We start from the raw sequence: 17,277 nt of genomic DNA, 5'->3' as shown, positions 1-17,277 counted from the left end.
CTTCCATGGTTCCAACCACCAACCTTAGGTTAGCAACGCATTGCAAACCGCTCGTGCCACCCTGGCTCCTAATTGGGATTAGAGCTCAAGAAAGTTTCTGGTTTCCATAAATGTGATATTGTACAGTTGAACCCAGACAGGGAGGGGGGGTAAGGCTGGAGTTCTTAACCTGGGTCTCTGAATCACCTGTGAACCTCTGAAATTGCACGTTTTTTGTTAGAGCCTTCATACCTTTCACCAACTTTTCAAGGAGTCTGGATGCCTTGTGGTGCAGATTCACTCACGTAGAACGAAGATGAGCAGGGCCCCAGAGCCTGGAGGCACGTACCTCCATTTGGGGCCAAGGAGGCAGAAGCAAAAGCAGCCAGAAAATCTCATAACTCAGAGTCAGGTGGCAGTTCAAGCTCGTAGTGACATGATCTAGAGAAGATCTGCGTCAGGAGGGTGCCATCACACGTAGATTCTTGGAGTCGCTCCCGCTTCGGGACTCAGTGCTGCCTCTTAAGGCGGTTGGAGGTAAGGTCTTCGTGTTCTTCAGGCAACTGCGCAGGCGCCAAGGCCGCCGGGCGCCGCGCGCCTCCCGCGGTGCCCGAACCGCCCCGGCGCGAGGGAAGACGGGAAAGTCAAGATGGTCGTGTCAATTTAAACAGCTTCCGGAGCTGCTCGCCGGCACGTCAGCCTGCTGTTAGCTGTCGCGCCTGGTACTGCAGCCCCTTTTGCCTCCGGAGTAGGGGAGAGAGAGGGATGAGAATCAACGAAGGCTGAGGAGTCACCGTGACCGACCCCGCCGCTGTCCTCAGGCCCCTCCGGCCCCCGCGCCTCCGGGGAGCAGCCGAGGCTCGCCGCGCCTGACGCGTCCCGAGTCACACAGGTGCGGGTGCGGGGCTGCGGAGCCCAGCGGTCCACCTCCCGCCGCGCGCCCCGGGACCCTCATCCCCGCCCCGATGCCGGCCGGTGCCTGCTGACCAGAGGGCTGGGAGGCGGGTGGTGGGCTCCGACGGCCTTGAGGGCTGTACTTTTTGGGTGCGCCTTCCCGGTCTCCTCCTCGCTAACCAGTCTCTCGATGAAGCCCAATCCCTCTGAGCGGATTCTCTGAGGCCTGGGTTCTTAGCCCGCTGCCTTAGTCGCCTGCCAGAGGGGCCGAGAAGCTTTGTCTTTTTGCTGAGACTCAAGCCAGGGATCGTTGTGTGCACACCGTTCAGTCTTACGTTAGGTTCTGTTAGACTTTTAGGGGGAGAAATTGGTCACAAACTCATTGTTAGGCCAGCCCTCTGCTCCCTTTTCAGGATGATCTTTTAATCTCATGTAGGAAAAATTTTGATTTTTGTCATATTAATTTAACATAGTACGTTTCTGTATAGCTTTTTGTGTTGCCACTAAGTCAAGTAAAAACACATTTATAAAAGTTCGGGGTACTGTGAAAGTATTAAATTTGTGTTCATAATCTCAGAACGAAAGTAATGTACTGGGAAAGTAATTCTAGAGTTTTCCCTGCAGTGAAAAGAGAATAACGTTACAAAATTACACGAACTTGGATAAAGTCACAAGTTCTTTTATATCGGTTATCCTTTGGAACAGGGTATAGGAAGACCAGCTGAATTTTGTTATTGTAAGTTTTATAAAGCGTTATTTTAGTTATGTCCAAAGTTGAAGTGACTTTGTTCTCAGTACTGATTTCTAGCAGTAGAGAAGAAACGAACTTGGGTTGTGTTTTGCACTGTACAGTAATCTCAGGACTACCTTTTAATTCACAGTGGAGTAACTTAACCACTCTAAAGGAACTGCACAGGCTTTGAGGTGTTTGTGCAGCACAGAAAACAAACAACTGATGCCAAAAAGACCTGAGATGAGAAGTCTCAGCCAAATCTAATGAAATCCTCTTACTTGTGAGCACTGTTTTAAAATGTGCTTTCTAAAAGTTGTCTACGGTGCTGACATTGGATGTTTGCCTTGACGTTTGTGTTTGAGGATTGCAGCCTAAATATGATGCCATGAGATCCATTTTTAAGGCAGTCCTGTTGCAGACAGAACCGAAATCCACCTCGTATGCCATGTTATGCAGTGTCAGAATTTTACCAGTTGTCAGTTACTTATGTAGAAATATTTGGGAGGTAGAGGGGCACGTCTTGACCCACAGCTCATTCAAATCTGCCAGTAAATCTAATAAACTGCAATAAATTTTGCTAATTAAAAGCTAGGACTCTTAAATCTGCTGTTAAGTCAGATATAAGCCTTCTGTTTCATGGGTAGAGTTACGTATGCCTTGGTTCCCTGGGTTTGGACCAGTAAGTGGGGTGTAGTTATAGATTTAGGTGGAATTGGGGTGTCAAAACTACTGATGACATTTTGATAGCTTATTAGATCTTTTGTGGATTGGTTAACTGAAAGCAGTAGTTCAACCTCTGATGAATTAGAGTAATATGTTTTATCTCATTCCAAATGCCATCAAGCCTTTAGGTGTGCTTTTTGAATTAGACTCCAGTATCTGAGCAGAAATGACCTTGAATGTTGAGAAGCCATGCAGTCGTGGGACCATAAAGTACAATGTGTTTTCATACCTTCTGTGTGAAGTATAGAAACGTTATGGGGTAGCTGTGGGACATGAGTGCTTGTCTTGACTCAATGGTTTCCTACAGTGGTAGGTTTATTTTTCAGCTAGTGTGTGACTAACGTGACATCTACCTGTGAGAGTCAGATCTGGAATGCCCTTTGATGTCAGGATTACTTATATACCGACAACAAAATGGAATTATTTGATACTCATCAAAAGATTGATGACTGTAAACTCTTATGGTATTTTTAGTCTGATTTTGACTCTAGAAGCTCACCAGAATGTGTTTGAATTCCTACAGAAATAATGTTGATATTTGGAACCCATGTCGAACGTCTATGAAGAAAGGGCAACGATGATTGCAGCCAGGGATTTGCAGGAATTTGTCCCTTTTGGTCGAGACCACTGCAAGCACCATCCCAATGCTTTGAACCTTCAGCTTCGCCAGCTGCAGCCAGCCTCTGAGCTATGGTCCTCTGATGGTGCTGCTGGCTTGGTGGGATCCCTTCAGGAGGTCACAATCCACGAGAAACAGAAGGTTCCATTAATTTTCCCATCATATTTTTGTAGAGTGATGTAATATAATTGTAATTTAAGGCTCCCCTTAAATTGCAACTGAGAAATGAGTATAATGTTACTTCTAGGGTGGTGGTTAAAACTTGGCCATTTCCATCAAGGCTAAGATAATGACTTTATTGTATCAGTGTCATGGCTACTTATTTTGTCATATGTAACTCACTGTGATTTTATGATGAGAATCAAGCTCTTTACTGTGATTGTGCACCATTTAAAATCTCTTTTTACTTAGTTTGTACTGACTGGATCTCATGTTATTTGGGGATGAGTTGGGAGAGGTTTAGAAATAGCCCCTGATGAAAAAGACCTACATGTTTTTAGAGGAGAGAAGAAATATCATGTCAGTAGGTAGAGCAGTAGTTCTTAAGTAGGGAAATGTAAAATAAGTGTGTCAGAAAATCATAACCCCTGTCACCTTACTCCATTTTCATATGTCCCATTGGGGAATACCAAAATCTCAGGGAGGGGAAGTCTGAATATAAAACTCACTCTCTTCCAGTTAGACAAGGCAAGATGTATGTATGTTGCGAAGCAGAGAAATTTGCGTTGTGCATAAACTCCTGGCAATTCACATACGCACCTCACTGCCCCTTTATCACCCTCCTGTATGCTTAGTAAGACTTTTTATTCTCTCAAGCATATTAAAGATCTCATTTTTGAATCTATAGATAAGATATAATTTCGGTTTATTTATGTTTTTGGTAGAGTAGTATAGAGGTATAATATAAAACATTTAATATAGAGAATTAATGAGTAAATCCCTGTTCATGAAATTCTGTAAGATATAATGTGTGCATGTACACGCGCATGCACACAGGCACACACCCCCCATTCAGTTATCAGTGACAACAAACCTTCTAAGAGTCAGGCTTAGATGGAGTCTTATTTTATAGGAAAAGGGAGAGTGGGAGACTTGTAATCTGGATGATTGTTTGAATTAATTAATAAATCTTGGTCCATACTATTGAAAAAGTGTATATGTATTAATTTTTAAGGAAAGCTGGCAGTTAAGGAAGGGCGTAAGTGAAATTGGCGAAGAAGTGGACTATGATGAGGAGCTGTACGTGGCTGGAAATATGGTGATCTGGAGCAAAGGAAGTAAAAGCCAGGCACTAGCTGTATATAAAGCATTTACAGTTGACAGCCCTGTCCAGCAGGTGAGTTGATTTAAATTTTAGGATTTGATTAACTATTTAACATTAAAAAAAAAAAAAAAAAAACTTTTCTATTAGAATTTAATAGAAATGATAAAAACATGGCTTCGTGATCCCAGCAGCTGAGTGTACATTTTAACATGTGAAGACCAGGTTAGGAAAATAAACAATTCATTTTATTTTATGTTCCCTTTTTTTTTTTTTCTAACACTATCCTTTGTCAATTTAATGATGATGTTTAAACAGTCTGTCCTAGAGTAACTGAATTTGTTATTGTCAATAAAAATTTACAAGATATTAAGGGTATAAAAATATTTTAACATATGGTGATTATAATTGATTGCAAAATATTGAATAGATGAAAATCATGCATTTTTACTGATACTCAGAGAAAAGGAAAGAAAAAAATTGCCGTTGCAGTTGACTGTTACACTTAACTCCTTATTCTGAAAATTAATAATTAAAAGGAAAGAATTAAGCATTTACCCTGTGATTCAGGGAGACACGTAGTTCATCTTCAGTTGAAGAGGAGAAACCTTTATGTATAGAAAATACCAGCTAATAATTGTAGAAGCATGGTAGAATTAGAAAATCACCATTTTTTTAACCTCCAATATAATAATTGATTCAGGTAAAAATTATAAATTGGTAATAACAGTTTTGGGTGAAAGGATTACCATGGCATCAAGATATCACCCCATGGATTACTTGCTTGCTGTGAAGGAACGAATGTTTCTTTATGTTAGAGGTATCTGTCATTGTTTACCTCACCTCCTCATGATCAAATTTAACATCATTAATAGTGGGAACAAGAATATTACGTGCTTCTGGATATAATGCAGCATGAAGTACATGGAATCACATACTAAGTTTTCTTTCCAGAGATATTTAACATGAGTATTTAGACCTAAATTCCAGAGTATGGAGCCCTGGACGCGCAGTGGTTAAGAGCTCGGGTGCTAACCAAAAGGTCGGCAGTTTGAATCCACCAGCTGCTCTTTGGAAACCCTATGGGGTAGTTCTACTCTGTCCTATAGGGTTGCTGTGGGTTGGAATCGATTCGACGACAATGGGTTGACTGATGGGAATTCATCATTCTATTCTGTTTACTTTGTATGTATTTGTAATAAAACGTCTAAAGGAGAAGAAAAAAAAACACATCAGGAAGCAGACCAACACCGAATGTGGGATATTGTACATTCTGGTCGCTGATAAAAGTTAGTCATGGAGAAAGAATAAAAAGAGATGGAAGACTGTTCTAGATTTAAAGAGGCTAAAGGAATATAAGTAAACGCAGTAATTTCTGAACCTTGCTGAACGAACTTTGATTGAATCCTGGTTTTAGAACACCAGCTATAAAAAGATAGTTTCGGGAAAGTTGAAAATATCTAGTACATATTGGTGATATTAGGGAGTTGTTAATTTTCTTAGGGGTTATGATGGTTTTGTGGTTATATACATCTTTATTTTTAGGAGACGCATGATGAAGTATTTAGGTTTGAAATGTCATGATGTGTGAATTTATTTTCAAGTAGTTCATGCAAAAAAATAAAATCTGTGCATACACAAATGCATGCACACGTAGATAAAGCAAATAAATGGTAACACTTGTCGAGTCTGGGTGAAACATGTTCATTGTTTCAGCTTTTCTTTTTTTTTTATTAACTTTTATTAAGCTTCAAGTGAACGTTTACAAATCCAATCAGTCTGTCACATATAAGTTTACATACATCTCACTCCCTACTCCCACTTGCTCTCCCCCTCTTGAGTCAGCCCTTTCAGTCTCTCCTTTCGTGACAATTTTGCCGGCTTCCCTCTCTCTCTATCCTCCCATCCCCCCTCCAGACAAGAGTTGCCAACACAATCTCAAGTGTCCACCTGATATAATTAGCTCACTCTTCATCAGCATCTCTCTCCCACCCGCTGACCAGTCCCTTTCATGTCTGATGAGTTGTCTTCGGGGATGGTTCCTGTCCTGTGCCGACAGAAGGTCTGGGGAGCATTGCCTCCGGGATTCCTCTAGTCTCAGTCAGACCATTAAGTTTGGTCCTTTTATGAGAATTTGGGGTCTGTATCCCACTGATCTCCTGCTCCCTCAGGGGTCCTCTGCTGTGCTCCCTGTCAGGGCAGACATCGATTGTGACCGGGCACCAACTAGTTCTTTTGGTCTCAGGATGATGTAGGTCTCTGGTTCATGTGGCCCTTTCTGTCTCTTGGGCTCTTAGTTGTAGTGTGGCCTTGGTGTTCTTCATTTTCCTTTGCTCCAGGTGGGTTAAGACCAATTGATGCATCTTAGATGGCCGCTTGTTAGCATTTAAGACCCCAGACGCCACATTTCAAAGTGGGATGCAGAATGTTTTCATAATAGAATTATTTTGCCAATTGACTTAGAAGTCCCCGCAAACCATGTTCCCCAGACCCCCGCCCTTGCTCCGCTGACCATTGAAGCATTCATTTTATCCCGGAAACTTCTTTGTTTTTGGTCCAGTCCAATTGAGCTGACCTTCCATGTATTGAGTGTTGTCTTTCCCTTCACCTAAAGCAGTTTTTGTCTACTGATTAATCAATAAAAAACCCTCACCCACCCTCCCTCCCTACCCCCCTCGTAACCACAAAAGTATGTGTTCTTCTCAGGTTTACTATTTCTCAAGATGTTATAATAGTGGTCTTATACAATATTTGTCCTTTTGCCTCTGACTAATTTCGCTCAGCATAATGCCTTCCAGGTTCCTCCATGTTATGAAGTGTTTCACAGATTCGTCACTGTTCTTTATCGATGCGTAGTATTCCATTGTGTGAATATACCACAATTTATTTACCCATTCATCCGTTGACGGACATCTTGGTTGCTGCCAGCTTTTTGCTATTGTAAACAGAGCTGCAATAAACATGGGTGTGCATATATCTGTTTGTGTGAAGGCTCTTGTATCTCTAGGGTATATTCCGAGGAGTGGGATTTCTGGGTTGTATGGTAGTTCTATTTCTAACTGTTTAAGATAACGCCAGATAGATTTCCAAAGTGGTTGTACCATTTTACATTCCCACCAGCAGTGTCTTAAGAGTTCCAATCTCTCCGCAGCCTCTCCAACATTTACTATTTTGTGTTTTTTGGATTAATGCCAGCCTTGCTGGTGTGAGATGGAATCTCATCGTCGTTTTAATTTGCATTTCTCTAATGGCTAATGATCGAGAGCATTTTCTCATGTATCTGTTGGCTGCCTGAATATCTTCTTTAGTGAAATGTGTGTTCATATCCTTTGCCCACTTCTTGATTGGGTTGTTTGTCTTTTTGTGGTTGAGTTTTGACAGAATCATGTAGATTTTAGAGATCAGGTGCTGGTCGGAGATGTCATAGCTGAAAATTCTTTCCCAGTCTGTAGGTGGTCTTTTTACTCTTTTGGTGAAGTCTTTAGATGAGCATAGGTGTTTGATTTTTAGGAGCTCGAGTTATCGGGTTTCTCTTCATCATTTTTGGTAATGTTTTGTATTCTGTTTATGCCTTGTATTAGGGCTCCTAGGGTTGTCCCAATTTTTTCTTCCATGATCTTTATCGTTTTAGTCTTTATGTTTAGGTCTTTGATCCACTTGGAGTTAGTTTTTGTGCATGGTGTGAGGTATGGGTCCTGTTTCATTTTTTTGCAAATGGATATCCAGTTATGCCAGCACCATTTGTTAAAAAGGCTATCTTTTCCCCAATTAATTGACACTGGTCCTTTGTCAAATATCAGCTGCTCATACGTGGATGGATCTATGTCTGGGTTCTCAATTCTGTTCCATTGGTCTATGTGCCTGTTGTTGTACCAGTACCAGGCTGTTTTGACTACTGTGGCTGTATAATAGGTTCTGAAATCAGGTAGAGTGAGGCCTCCCACTTTCTTCTTCTTTTTCAGTAGTGCTTTGCTTATCCGGGGGTTCTTTCCCTTCCATATGAAATCGGTGATTTGTTTCTCTATCCCCTTAAAATATGACATTGGAATTTGGATCGGAAGTGCGTTAAATGTATAGATGGCTTTTGGTAGAATAGACGTTTTTACTATGTTAAGTCTTCCTATCCATGAGCAAGGTATGTTTTTCCACTTAAGTATGTCCTTTTGAATTTCTTGTAGTAGAGCTTTGTAGTTTTCTTTGTATAGATCTTTTACATCCTTGGTAAGATTTATTCCTAAGTATCTTATCTTCTTGGGGGCTACTGTGAATGGTATTGATTTGGTTATTTCCTGTTCGGTGTTCTTTTTGTTGATGTAGAGGAATCCAAGTGATTTTTATATGTTTATTTTATAACCTGAGACTCTGCCAAACTTTTCTATTAGTTTCAGTAGTTTTCTGGAGGATTCCTTAGGGTTTTCTGTGTATATAATCATGTCATCTGCAAATAGTGATAACTTTACTTCCTCCTTGCCAATCCGGATACCTTTTATTTCTTTGTCTAGCCTAATTGCTCTGGCTAGGACTTCCAGCACGATGTTGAATAAGAGTGGTGATAAAGGGCATCCTTGTCTGGTTCCCGTTCTCAAGGGAAATGCTTTCAGGTTCTCTCCATTTAGAGTGATATTGGCTGTTGGCTTTGTGCCCTTTATTATGTTGAGGAATTTTCCTTCAATTCCTATTTTGGTAAGAGTTTTTATCATAAATGGGTGTTGGACGTTGTCAAATGCCTTTTCTGCATCAATTGATAAGATCATGTGGTTTTTGTCTTTTGTTTTATTTATGTGATAGATTACATTAATGGTTTTTCTGATATTAAACCAGCCTTGCATACCTGGTATAAATCCCACTTGATCATGGTGAATTATTTTTTTGATGTGTTGTTGGATTCTATTGGCTATAATTTTGTTGAGGATTTTTGCATCTATGTTCATGAGGGATATAGGTCTATAATTTTCTTTTTTTGTAATGTCTTTACCTGGTGTTGGTATCAGGGAGATGGTGGCTTCATAGAATGAGTTGGGTAGTATTCCGTCATTTTCTATGCTTTGAAATACCTTCAGTAGTAGTGGTGTTAACTCTTCTCTGAAAGTTTGGTAGAACTCTGCAGTGAAGCCATCCGGGCCAGGGCTTTTTTTTGTTCGAAGTTTTTTCATTACCGTTTCAATCTCTTTTTTTGTTATGGGTCTATTTAGTTGTTCTACTTCTGAATGTGTTAGTTTAGGTAGGTAGTGTTTTTCCAGGAATTCATCCATTTCTTCTAGGTTTTCAAATTTGTTAGAGTACAATTTTTCGTAGTAATCTGAAATGATTCTTTTAATTTCATTTGGTTCTGTTGTGATGTGGTCCTTCTCGTTTCTTATTCGGGTTATTTGTTTCCTTTCCTGTATTTCTTTAGTCAGTCTAGCCAATGGTTTATCAATTTTGTTAATTTTTTCAAAGAATCAGCGTTTGGCTTTGTTAATTCTTTCAATTGTTTTTCTGTTCTCTAATTCATTTAGTTCAGCTCTAATTTTTATTATTTGTTTTCTTCTGGTGCCTGATGGGTTCTTTTGTTGCTCACTTTCTATTTGTTCAAGTTGTCGGGACAGTTCTCTGATTTTGGCTCTTTCTTCTTTTTGTATGTGTGCATTTATCGATATAAATTGGCCTCTGAGCACTGCTTTTGCTGTGTCCCAGAGGTTTTGATAGGAAGTATTTTCATTCTCGTTGCATTCTATGAATTTCCTTATTCCTTCCTTGATGTCTTCTATAACCCAGTCTTTTTTCAGGAGGGTATTGTTCATTTTCCAAGTATTTGATTTCTTTTCCCTAGTTTTTCTGTTACTGATTTCTAGTTTTATTGCCTTGTGGTCTGAGAAGATGCTTTGTAATATTTTGATGTTTTGGACTCTGCAAAGGTTTGTTTTATGACCTAATATGTGGTCTATTCTAGAGAATGTTTCATGTGCGCTAGAAAAAAAAGTATACTTTGCAGCAGTTGGGTGGAGAGTTCTGTATAAGTCAATGAGGTCAAGTTGGTTGATAGTTGTAATTAGGTCTTCCGTGTCTCTCTTGAGCTTCTTACTGGATGTCCTGTCCTTCTCCGAAAGTGGTGTGTTGAAGTCTCCTACTATAATTGTGGAGGTGTCTATCTCACTTTTCAGTTCTGTTAAAATTTGATTTATGTATTTTGCAGCCCTGTCATTGGGTGCATAAATATTTAATATGGTTATGTCTTCCTGATCAATTGTCCCTTTTATCATTATATAGTGTCCTTCTTTATCCTTTGTGGTGGATTTAAGTCTAAAGTCTATTTTGTCAGAAATTAATATTGCTACTCCTCTTCTTTTTTGCTTATTGTTTGCTTCATATATTTTTTCCATCCTTTGAGTTTTAGTTTATTTGTTTCTCTAAGTCTAAGGTGTGTCTCTTGTAGGCAGCATATAGATGGATCGTGTTTCTTTATCCAGTCCGTGACTCTCTGTCTCTTTATTGGTGCATTTAGTCCATTTACATTCAGCGTAATTATAGATAAATAAGTTTTTAGTGCTGTCATTTTGATGCCTTTTTATGTGTGTTGTTGTCAATTTCATTTTTCCACATACTTTTTTGTGCTGAGGCTGTTTTCTTAGTAAATTGTGAGATCCTCATTTTCATAGTGTTTGACTTTATGTTAGTTGAGTCGTTACGTTTTTCTTGGCTTTTATCTTGAGTTATAGAGTTGTTATACCTTTTTGTGGTTACCTTATTATTTACCCCTATTTTTCTAAGTAAAAACCTAACTTGTATTGTTCTATATCGCCTTGTATCACTCTCCATATGGCAGTTCAATGCCTCCTGTATTTAGTCCCTCTTTTTGATTATTGTGATCTTTCACCTATTGACTTCCATGATTCCCTGTTATGTGTATTTTTTTTTTTCAATTAATCTTAATTTGTTTGTTTTTGTGATTTCCCTATTTGAGTTGATATCAGGACGTTCTGTTTTGTGATCTTGTGTTGTGCTGATATCTGACATTATTGGTTCTCTGACCAAACAATATCCTTTAGTATTTCTTGTAGCTTTAGTTTGGTCTTTGCAAATTCTCTAAACTTGTGTTTATCTGTAAATATCTTAATTTCGCCTTCATATTTCAGAGAGAGTTTTGCTGGATATATGATCCTTGGCTGGCAATTTTTCTCCTTCAGTGTTCTGTATATGTCGTCCCATTCCCTTCTTGCCTGCATGGTTTCTGCTGAGTAGTCTGAACTTATTCTTATTGACTCTCCCTTGAAGGAGACCTTTCTTTTCTCCCTGGCTGCTTTTAAAATTTTCTGTTTATCTTTGGTTTTGGTGAGTTTGATGATAATATGTCTTGGTGTTTTTCTTTTTGGATCAAGCTTAAATGGGGTTCGATGAGCATCTTGGATAGATATTCTTTCGTCTTTCATGATGTCAGGGAAGTTTTCTGTCAGGAGTTCTTCAACTATTTTCTCTGTGTTTTCTGTCCCCCCTCCCTGTTCTGGGACTCCAGTCACCCGCGGGTTATCCTTCTTGATAGAGTCCCACATGATTCTTAGGGTTTCTTCATTTTTTTAAAATTCTTTTATCTGATTTTTTTTCAGCTATGTTGGTGTTGATTCCCTGGTCCTCCAGATGTCCCAGGCTGCATTCTAATTGCTCGAGTCTGCTCCTCTGACTTCCTATTGCGTTGTCTAATTCTGTAATTTTATTGTTAATCTTTTGGATTTCTACATGCTGTCTCTGTATGGATTCTTGCAACTTATTAATTTTTCCACTGTGTTCTTGAATAATCTTTTTGAGTTCTTGAACAGTTTTATCAGTGTGTTCCTTGGCTTTTTCTGCAGTTTGCCTTATTTCATTTGTGGTGTCTTGAAGCATTCTGTAAATTAGTTTTTTTATATTCTGTATCTGATAATTCCAGGATTGTATCTTCATTTGGGAAAGATTTTGTTTCTTTTGTTTGGGGGGTTGGAGAAGCTGTCATGGTCTGCTTCTTTAAGTGGTTTGATATGGATTGTTGTCTCCGAGCCATCACTGGGAAACTAGTTTTTCCAGAAAATCTGTTAAAAAAAAAATGCAGTCAGATCCCTATCAGAGTTCTCCCTCTGGCTCAGGCTATTCGGATGTTAATGAAGCCGCCTGGGGAGGGTGGGGTAGGGAACAGAGAGATAGGAGAGTAGCACCTCAGAATATAGCCAGAGTTGCTTGTCTTGCTTGGAATGACTATTATATCTGTGATTCCCGCGGGGCGCGTCGCTTATGTGTGCTGGCTGTGTGGAGATTACCCCCGGGGGGTCTGGCCCGCTGGAGTCAGGGTCACATCCTCCGCTTCCAGCCCCACACCCAGTGTCAAGGCTCCCCTGCTGGGACGGTGCACTCTCGACTCCAAAATCAGTCGCTGCCTCCTGGGGACTTCTCGTCCCTCCAGCCGTGTTGCCGTGCCGCCTCCGAGAACCAGTTGGGCCCCCTCCCGGGGTTAGTTCAGGTGGGTGGAGCAGCTCCCCGTGCTTGTGCCGTGTCCAAGTGTCCCGGCTGGGACGCTGTTCTCCCCATTCCAATACCAGTTGCTGCCTCCCAGGGACTTCTCCTACTGGCTGCGTCCCACGCCGCCCGCGCGACCCAGCTGGGCCTCCTCCCGGGGTTAGTTCAGGGGGGTGGAGCAGCTCTCCGTGTTTATGCCGTAGCTGCGTCCAGTCCAAATCCCGGCGGGATGGTTCCCCGGCTGGGACGCTGCTCTTCCTGCTCCAAGACCAGTCACTGCCTCCTGGGGACTTCTCCCACCGCCTGCGTCCCACGCCGCCCACGGAACCGGCTGGTCCCCCTCCCGGGGTTAGTCCAGGGGTGTGGAGCAGCTCTCTGTGCTTGTGCCGTGCCTGACTCATATGCTGGCTCCAGGCTCTGGAAACAGTCGCTGCTTCCCCGTATTAGTTCCTTCTCCGTCTCTAAATCTGTGTTTGTTATTCAGGGTTCGTAGATTGTTATGTATGTGATCGATTCACTTGTTTTTCCGTGTCTTTTTTGTAAGAGGGATCTGAGGTAGCGTCTGCCTAGTCCGCCATCTTGGCTCCGCCCTCTGTTTCAGCTTTTCTTATTGAAAAATTTTAAAATAAAAAGTTGAGAGGAAAAAACCAGTACATTTATAATAGTTGAATTGGGTGTTAGGCTGTTGCCATGTTTTGGTGGCTTTGATAACTCTTAAGATACTCATTTTACCTGAATGCTTCTATTTTTTTCCCCCATTAACTGTGTCCTAATGAGCATTGTACTTTTTCTAACTAATAGTTGGAAGGAATAAACTGAATTAATGTGCCAAAATTTGAGGGCACATGTGGAAGCAGTTCAGTCTAGGAGTGTTAAAGCCAGTGATCTTGATGATAAAATTTTTCCTGCATATGACCCACATAGCTAGTATAGATGTGAAAGGTAGATTTGATGATATCTGTATAATTCTTTGGAAACCCGGGTGGCGTAGTGATTAAGTGCTACGGCTGCTAACCAAAAGGTTGGAAGTTCAAATCCACCAGGTGGCTCCTTGGAAACCCTGTAGGGCAGCTCTGCTCTGTCCTGTCCTGTCCTGACTCCTTGACGGCAGTGGGTTTATATAGTTCTTTGCTTCTGTATTTTCCTCTTAATTTCTCTAGTTACGATTCCATGGATTTGTAGTTTTCTAGATTCCATGGTTTTGTGGTTAGATACTTTGTGTCCTTAAGATCTCTTGTTAGTGGAATTGTAAGATTTGGGATTTTAATCCTTCCGATCTGGAAAAATATTATTGTGTTTGCTAATATGGAGGAAGATTATATTTTGGTTAAGGAATGTAACTAGGCATATGTTACTCAGTTTTTAATCTCTTTGTTCTTTTATTCATTCTGCAAGTATTTGAATATCACTCTGTTGTATATACTATAAACAGTTTCTACCATTGAAGGACTCATAGCCTAGAAAGGTAGACAAATAAATGGATAAATGGAAATGCTGTATTCTGAGTGCCATGTGATAGCAACGTGACTGCAGTGCAGTGAGAGCCCAGAGATGAACTGAGCTGTGAAGGAAGGATTTCTCAAAGAAAATGCTTTTTAAATTAGAGATTGGAAAGGAAGGGCATTCTAGGCAGAGGGAATTGCAGTGAAAAGAACTGTGGGAAAACTTGACTTTTTCTGAGTTCCAAATCACTGAACACAGGCTGTGGCTGAGGGGAGGGAGATAAAAATGGGTGCTGGAAGGGAAGGGTGGATCCAGATTGTGAAAGACCTTGTGTATAAACCAAGAAATTTGAATTTTAAATTGTATGCAGAAGGGAGCCTATCTAGGATTTTAAAAGGGAAAGTAACTAAGAATGGTAAGATCTTTTGTTAAGGTTGAATTACAAAATAGCTTGTGGTAACTAGATTTTAATAGCTTACAGAAACTAGATTTTAAGCTTTGTGTAGGATATAGGGTTTAATACAGGTTAAACTACTTACTACAGATAGTCGCCAACTTACAATGCATTCGAGTGACGACGGACCACCCTCACGACCGTCAGTGTATCTGGAACATTGCATCTTCCTGGGAGGAAGTTAAAGGAAAATGCATGCAGGGGATATGGAAAAAGTTGCTGAGTTACGTGAACATGCTCCAAGCAATTGATCAGGATAATGTGATTGCAGACATCGGTGGGCAAATCGTCCATATGGCAAGAACTCTGAGTTTAGAACTTGATGTTGCCGATGTGGAGCAGCTCATAGATCACTAAGAAGGGGAATCCACAGATCAGGACTTGCTGGATTTTGAAGAGGAAAGAAGTGCTGGAGAAGAAAGAAATAACGAATAAGAGGAAGGAGAAGTTGTCAAAAAATTTTACAGTGAAAAGGTTGGAGTTTTTTCTAAACTAAATCACAGGATTCAGTTGCTTGAAAACATGGATGCAAACGCTGATCGCTTTGCCAATTCGATAGGCACATTCGGGAAGCAGTGAGATGTTACTGTGAAATATATGAAGGAAAAAATAAAAGGACCATACAGACAAGTCTCACTAATTTTCTGACTAGAAATACCATCCTGATTCCCAGGGATTATCCAGATGATCCAGAACCTTCCGCAAGAGGAGTTATCACCACAACTGACAAAATGACAAATGTTATCTAACTCTTTGTGGTCACAGTAAATTTTTATGATTTGTCTATTTTTTATGTATGTAGGTACGTATTAAAATATATGTAAGTTTACATGTAATGTTTTTAACCCCCAAAGACAGATAAAGATCGTATTTATAAAGATAATAAAAGGCAATAACAGTGAAAACTAAAAAAAAAATGAGGTATTCAACTTATGTCAGAACTTACACCAGACTTGTTGGAACCGAGCCCTGTTTTAAGTTGAGGGCTATCTGTATTGGAACTCAGTTTTACTGCAAAGTGTCTATCTAGTCGTTTAAAATTTTTTTCTTTTTATAAAATTTAGTTGCAAACACAGTTGATCTTTCATTATAATATTTATTGTTAAGTAGCCTAATTTTACTTATTCCTGTTCTTGGTTCTCATGGCGTATGTGTTAAGCTCAGGAGGAGGGAAAGTTACTATGTAGGTGCATAGGTGCCATTTTATTATTTAGATACCATTAGTGTAGTCCTTGGGTGGTGCAAGCTGTTAATGTGCTCATTTGGTAGCTGAAAGATTGAAGGTCTGAGCCTACCCAGAGGTGCCTCAGAAGAAAGGCCTGGTGATCTATTTTCAAAAAATCATCCATTGAAAACCCCGTGGAACTCAGTTCTACTCTGACACACATGGTGTCACCATGAGTTGGCGACTCATTGGAGCTGGTACTGGTAGTTAGTAGTTGTTATTTAGATATAATTTTCTTAGGTAAGCATTTTGTTTTACTTTTAGGCATTGTGGTGTGACTTCATTATATCACAGGATAAGTCTGAAAAGGCCTACAGTAAGTTTCTTTTTGAAATTTTATTTTGTCTTACGATGATTCCAAATGTTTATCTCCTTGTTTTCTTCATTCAAAATAAATAGCCACTTACTTGTAGTGGTTTAGCTTAAGAATTTTCCTATTGTGCGTTAAAGAGTTTGTGCTTTTTGGATTGAACTCTTTAGAAAAATTTCCAAAATCTTCTTGTACTTGTTTTTTTTAGGTAATGATGAAGTGGAAAAATGCATATGCATATTGCAAAGCTCATGTATTAACATGCATAGCATAGAAGGAAAGGATTACATAGCTTCTTTACCTTTTCAGGTAAACTTGAGTGTTTCCAGGTTTTTATGTTTTGTTAGAAAACATTCTTAAATGAATTAGTTTCAGAAATATTACTACTCTTATATATGTTAGTGTAATAAAGAATGCTATTTTTACTCAAATAAAATAACTACATTTCAGCAGCTTTAGTGATTTACTATTTTTCTATCTTTTACATAAACAAAGAACCTGGTGAAGTGAATTACAGAGTGTCAAAACAGTTAAGATGATCCTATCTTAATTTTTAGCATATTGAGCTAAGTGGAAAGATTAAAAAGCCTTTTCTGGGAGACTTTTGTCAGTTTACATTATATGTAAGAAATATATTTTGGTTATATTAAATAGGGTACATGTGCAATGCTAGTTTTTTTTCCTGTTTCTTGTCATCTTTTTCATACCTGATGCTATTGTTAAGACTTTATTGTATTGTCATTTTGGGTGCTGACTTTAGCCACTGACAGGAATTTCAGATTGAATTTCTCTTCCTCCTTAGAATTGCTTGTTTTTTAATATTAGTTATGGTGGTGTTACTTTGTAAAGGTCTTATTAAATTGAAAAAAAAAAAAAAAGTAAATATTCTGTATGTTGCATAAGAACATTTTATTAAGGGTAGTTCACTTATATCTTTGTTTCCAACCCTCCCTTTCCTTCCCTCCTTTGACCTGATAGGTTGCAAATGTTTGGCCCACCAAGTATGGACTGTTGTTTGAACGGAGCAGTTCTTCCCATGAGGTGCCTCCAGTTCCTCCCAGGTATTCAGTTTACTTAGTGCAGAATATTATTTGGCTTTTTTGTTTTGGTCCTGAGGTAAGACTGTATACCTAAAATTTCAGGATGATGATAATTTCTGTATTGATAGCACTG

General features: G+C 39.7%; 1 protein-coding gene across 2 annotated transcripts in view; it reads left to right on the top strand.

Moving 5' to 3' along the window:
• The first annotated feature begins 618 nt into the window (after positions 1 to 618).
• Positions 619 to 17,277, top strand: part of ANAPC1 (anaphase promoting complex subunit 1) — a 184,893-nt gene continuing 168,234 nt past the window's right edge. Inside the window, exons 1-6 of one of the 2 annotated variants that reach the window (XM_049857673.1) lie at positions 619 to 871; positions 2,853 to 3,089; positions 4,123 to 4,284; positions 16,059 to 16,110; positions 16,313 to 16,413; positions 17,083 to 17,165. In XM_049857673.1, the coding sequence (XP_049713630.1) occupies positions 2,877 to 3,089; positions 4,123 to 4,284; positions 16,059 to 16,110; positions 16,313 to 16,413; positions 17,083 to 17,165 (611 nt within the window). In that variant the 5' untranslated portion in view covers positions 619 to 871; positions 2,853 to 2,876. Of the gene's footprint in view, positions 872 to 2,852; positions 3,090 to 4,122; positions 4,285 to 16,058; positions 16,111 to 16,312; positions 16,414 to 17,082; positions 17,166 to 17,277 lie in introns of those variants that run through there. The other variant, XM_049857674.1, reaches the window with a different exon arrangement.

This window comes from Elephas maximus, chromosome 17 (genome assembly GCF_024166365.1).
Source record: "Elephas maximus indicus isolate mEleMax1 chromosome 17, mEleMax1 primary haplotype, whole genome shotgun sequence".
Classification (NCBI taxonomy): Eukaryota; Metazoa; Chordata; class Mammalia; order Proboscidea; family Elephantidae; genus Elephas; species Elephas maximus.
This window is presented reverse-complemented; position numbering and strand designations above follow the sequence as displayed.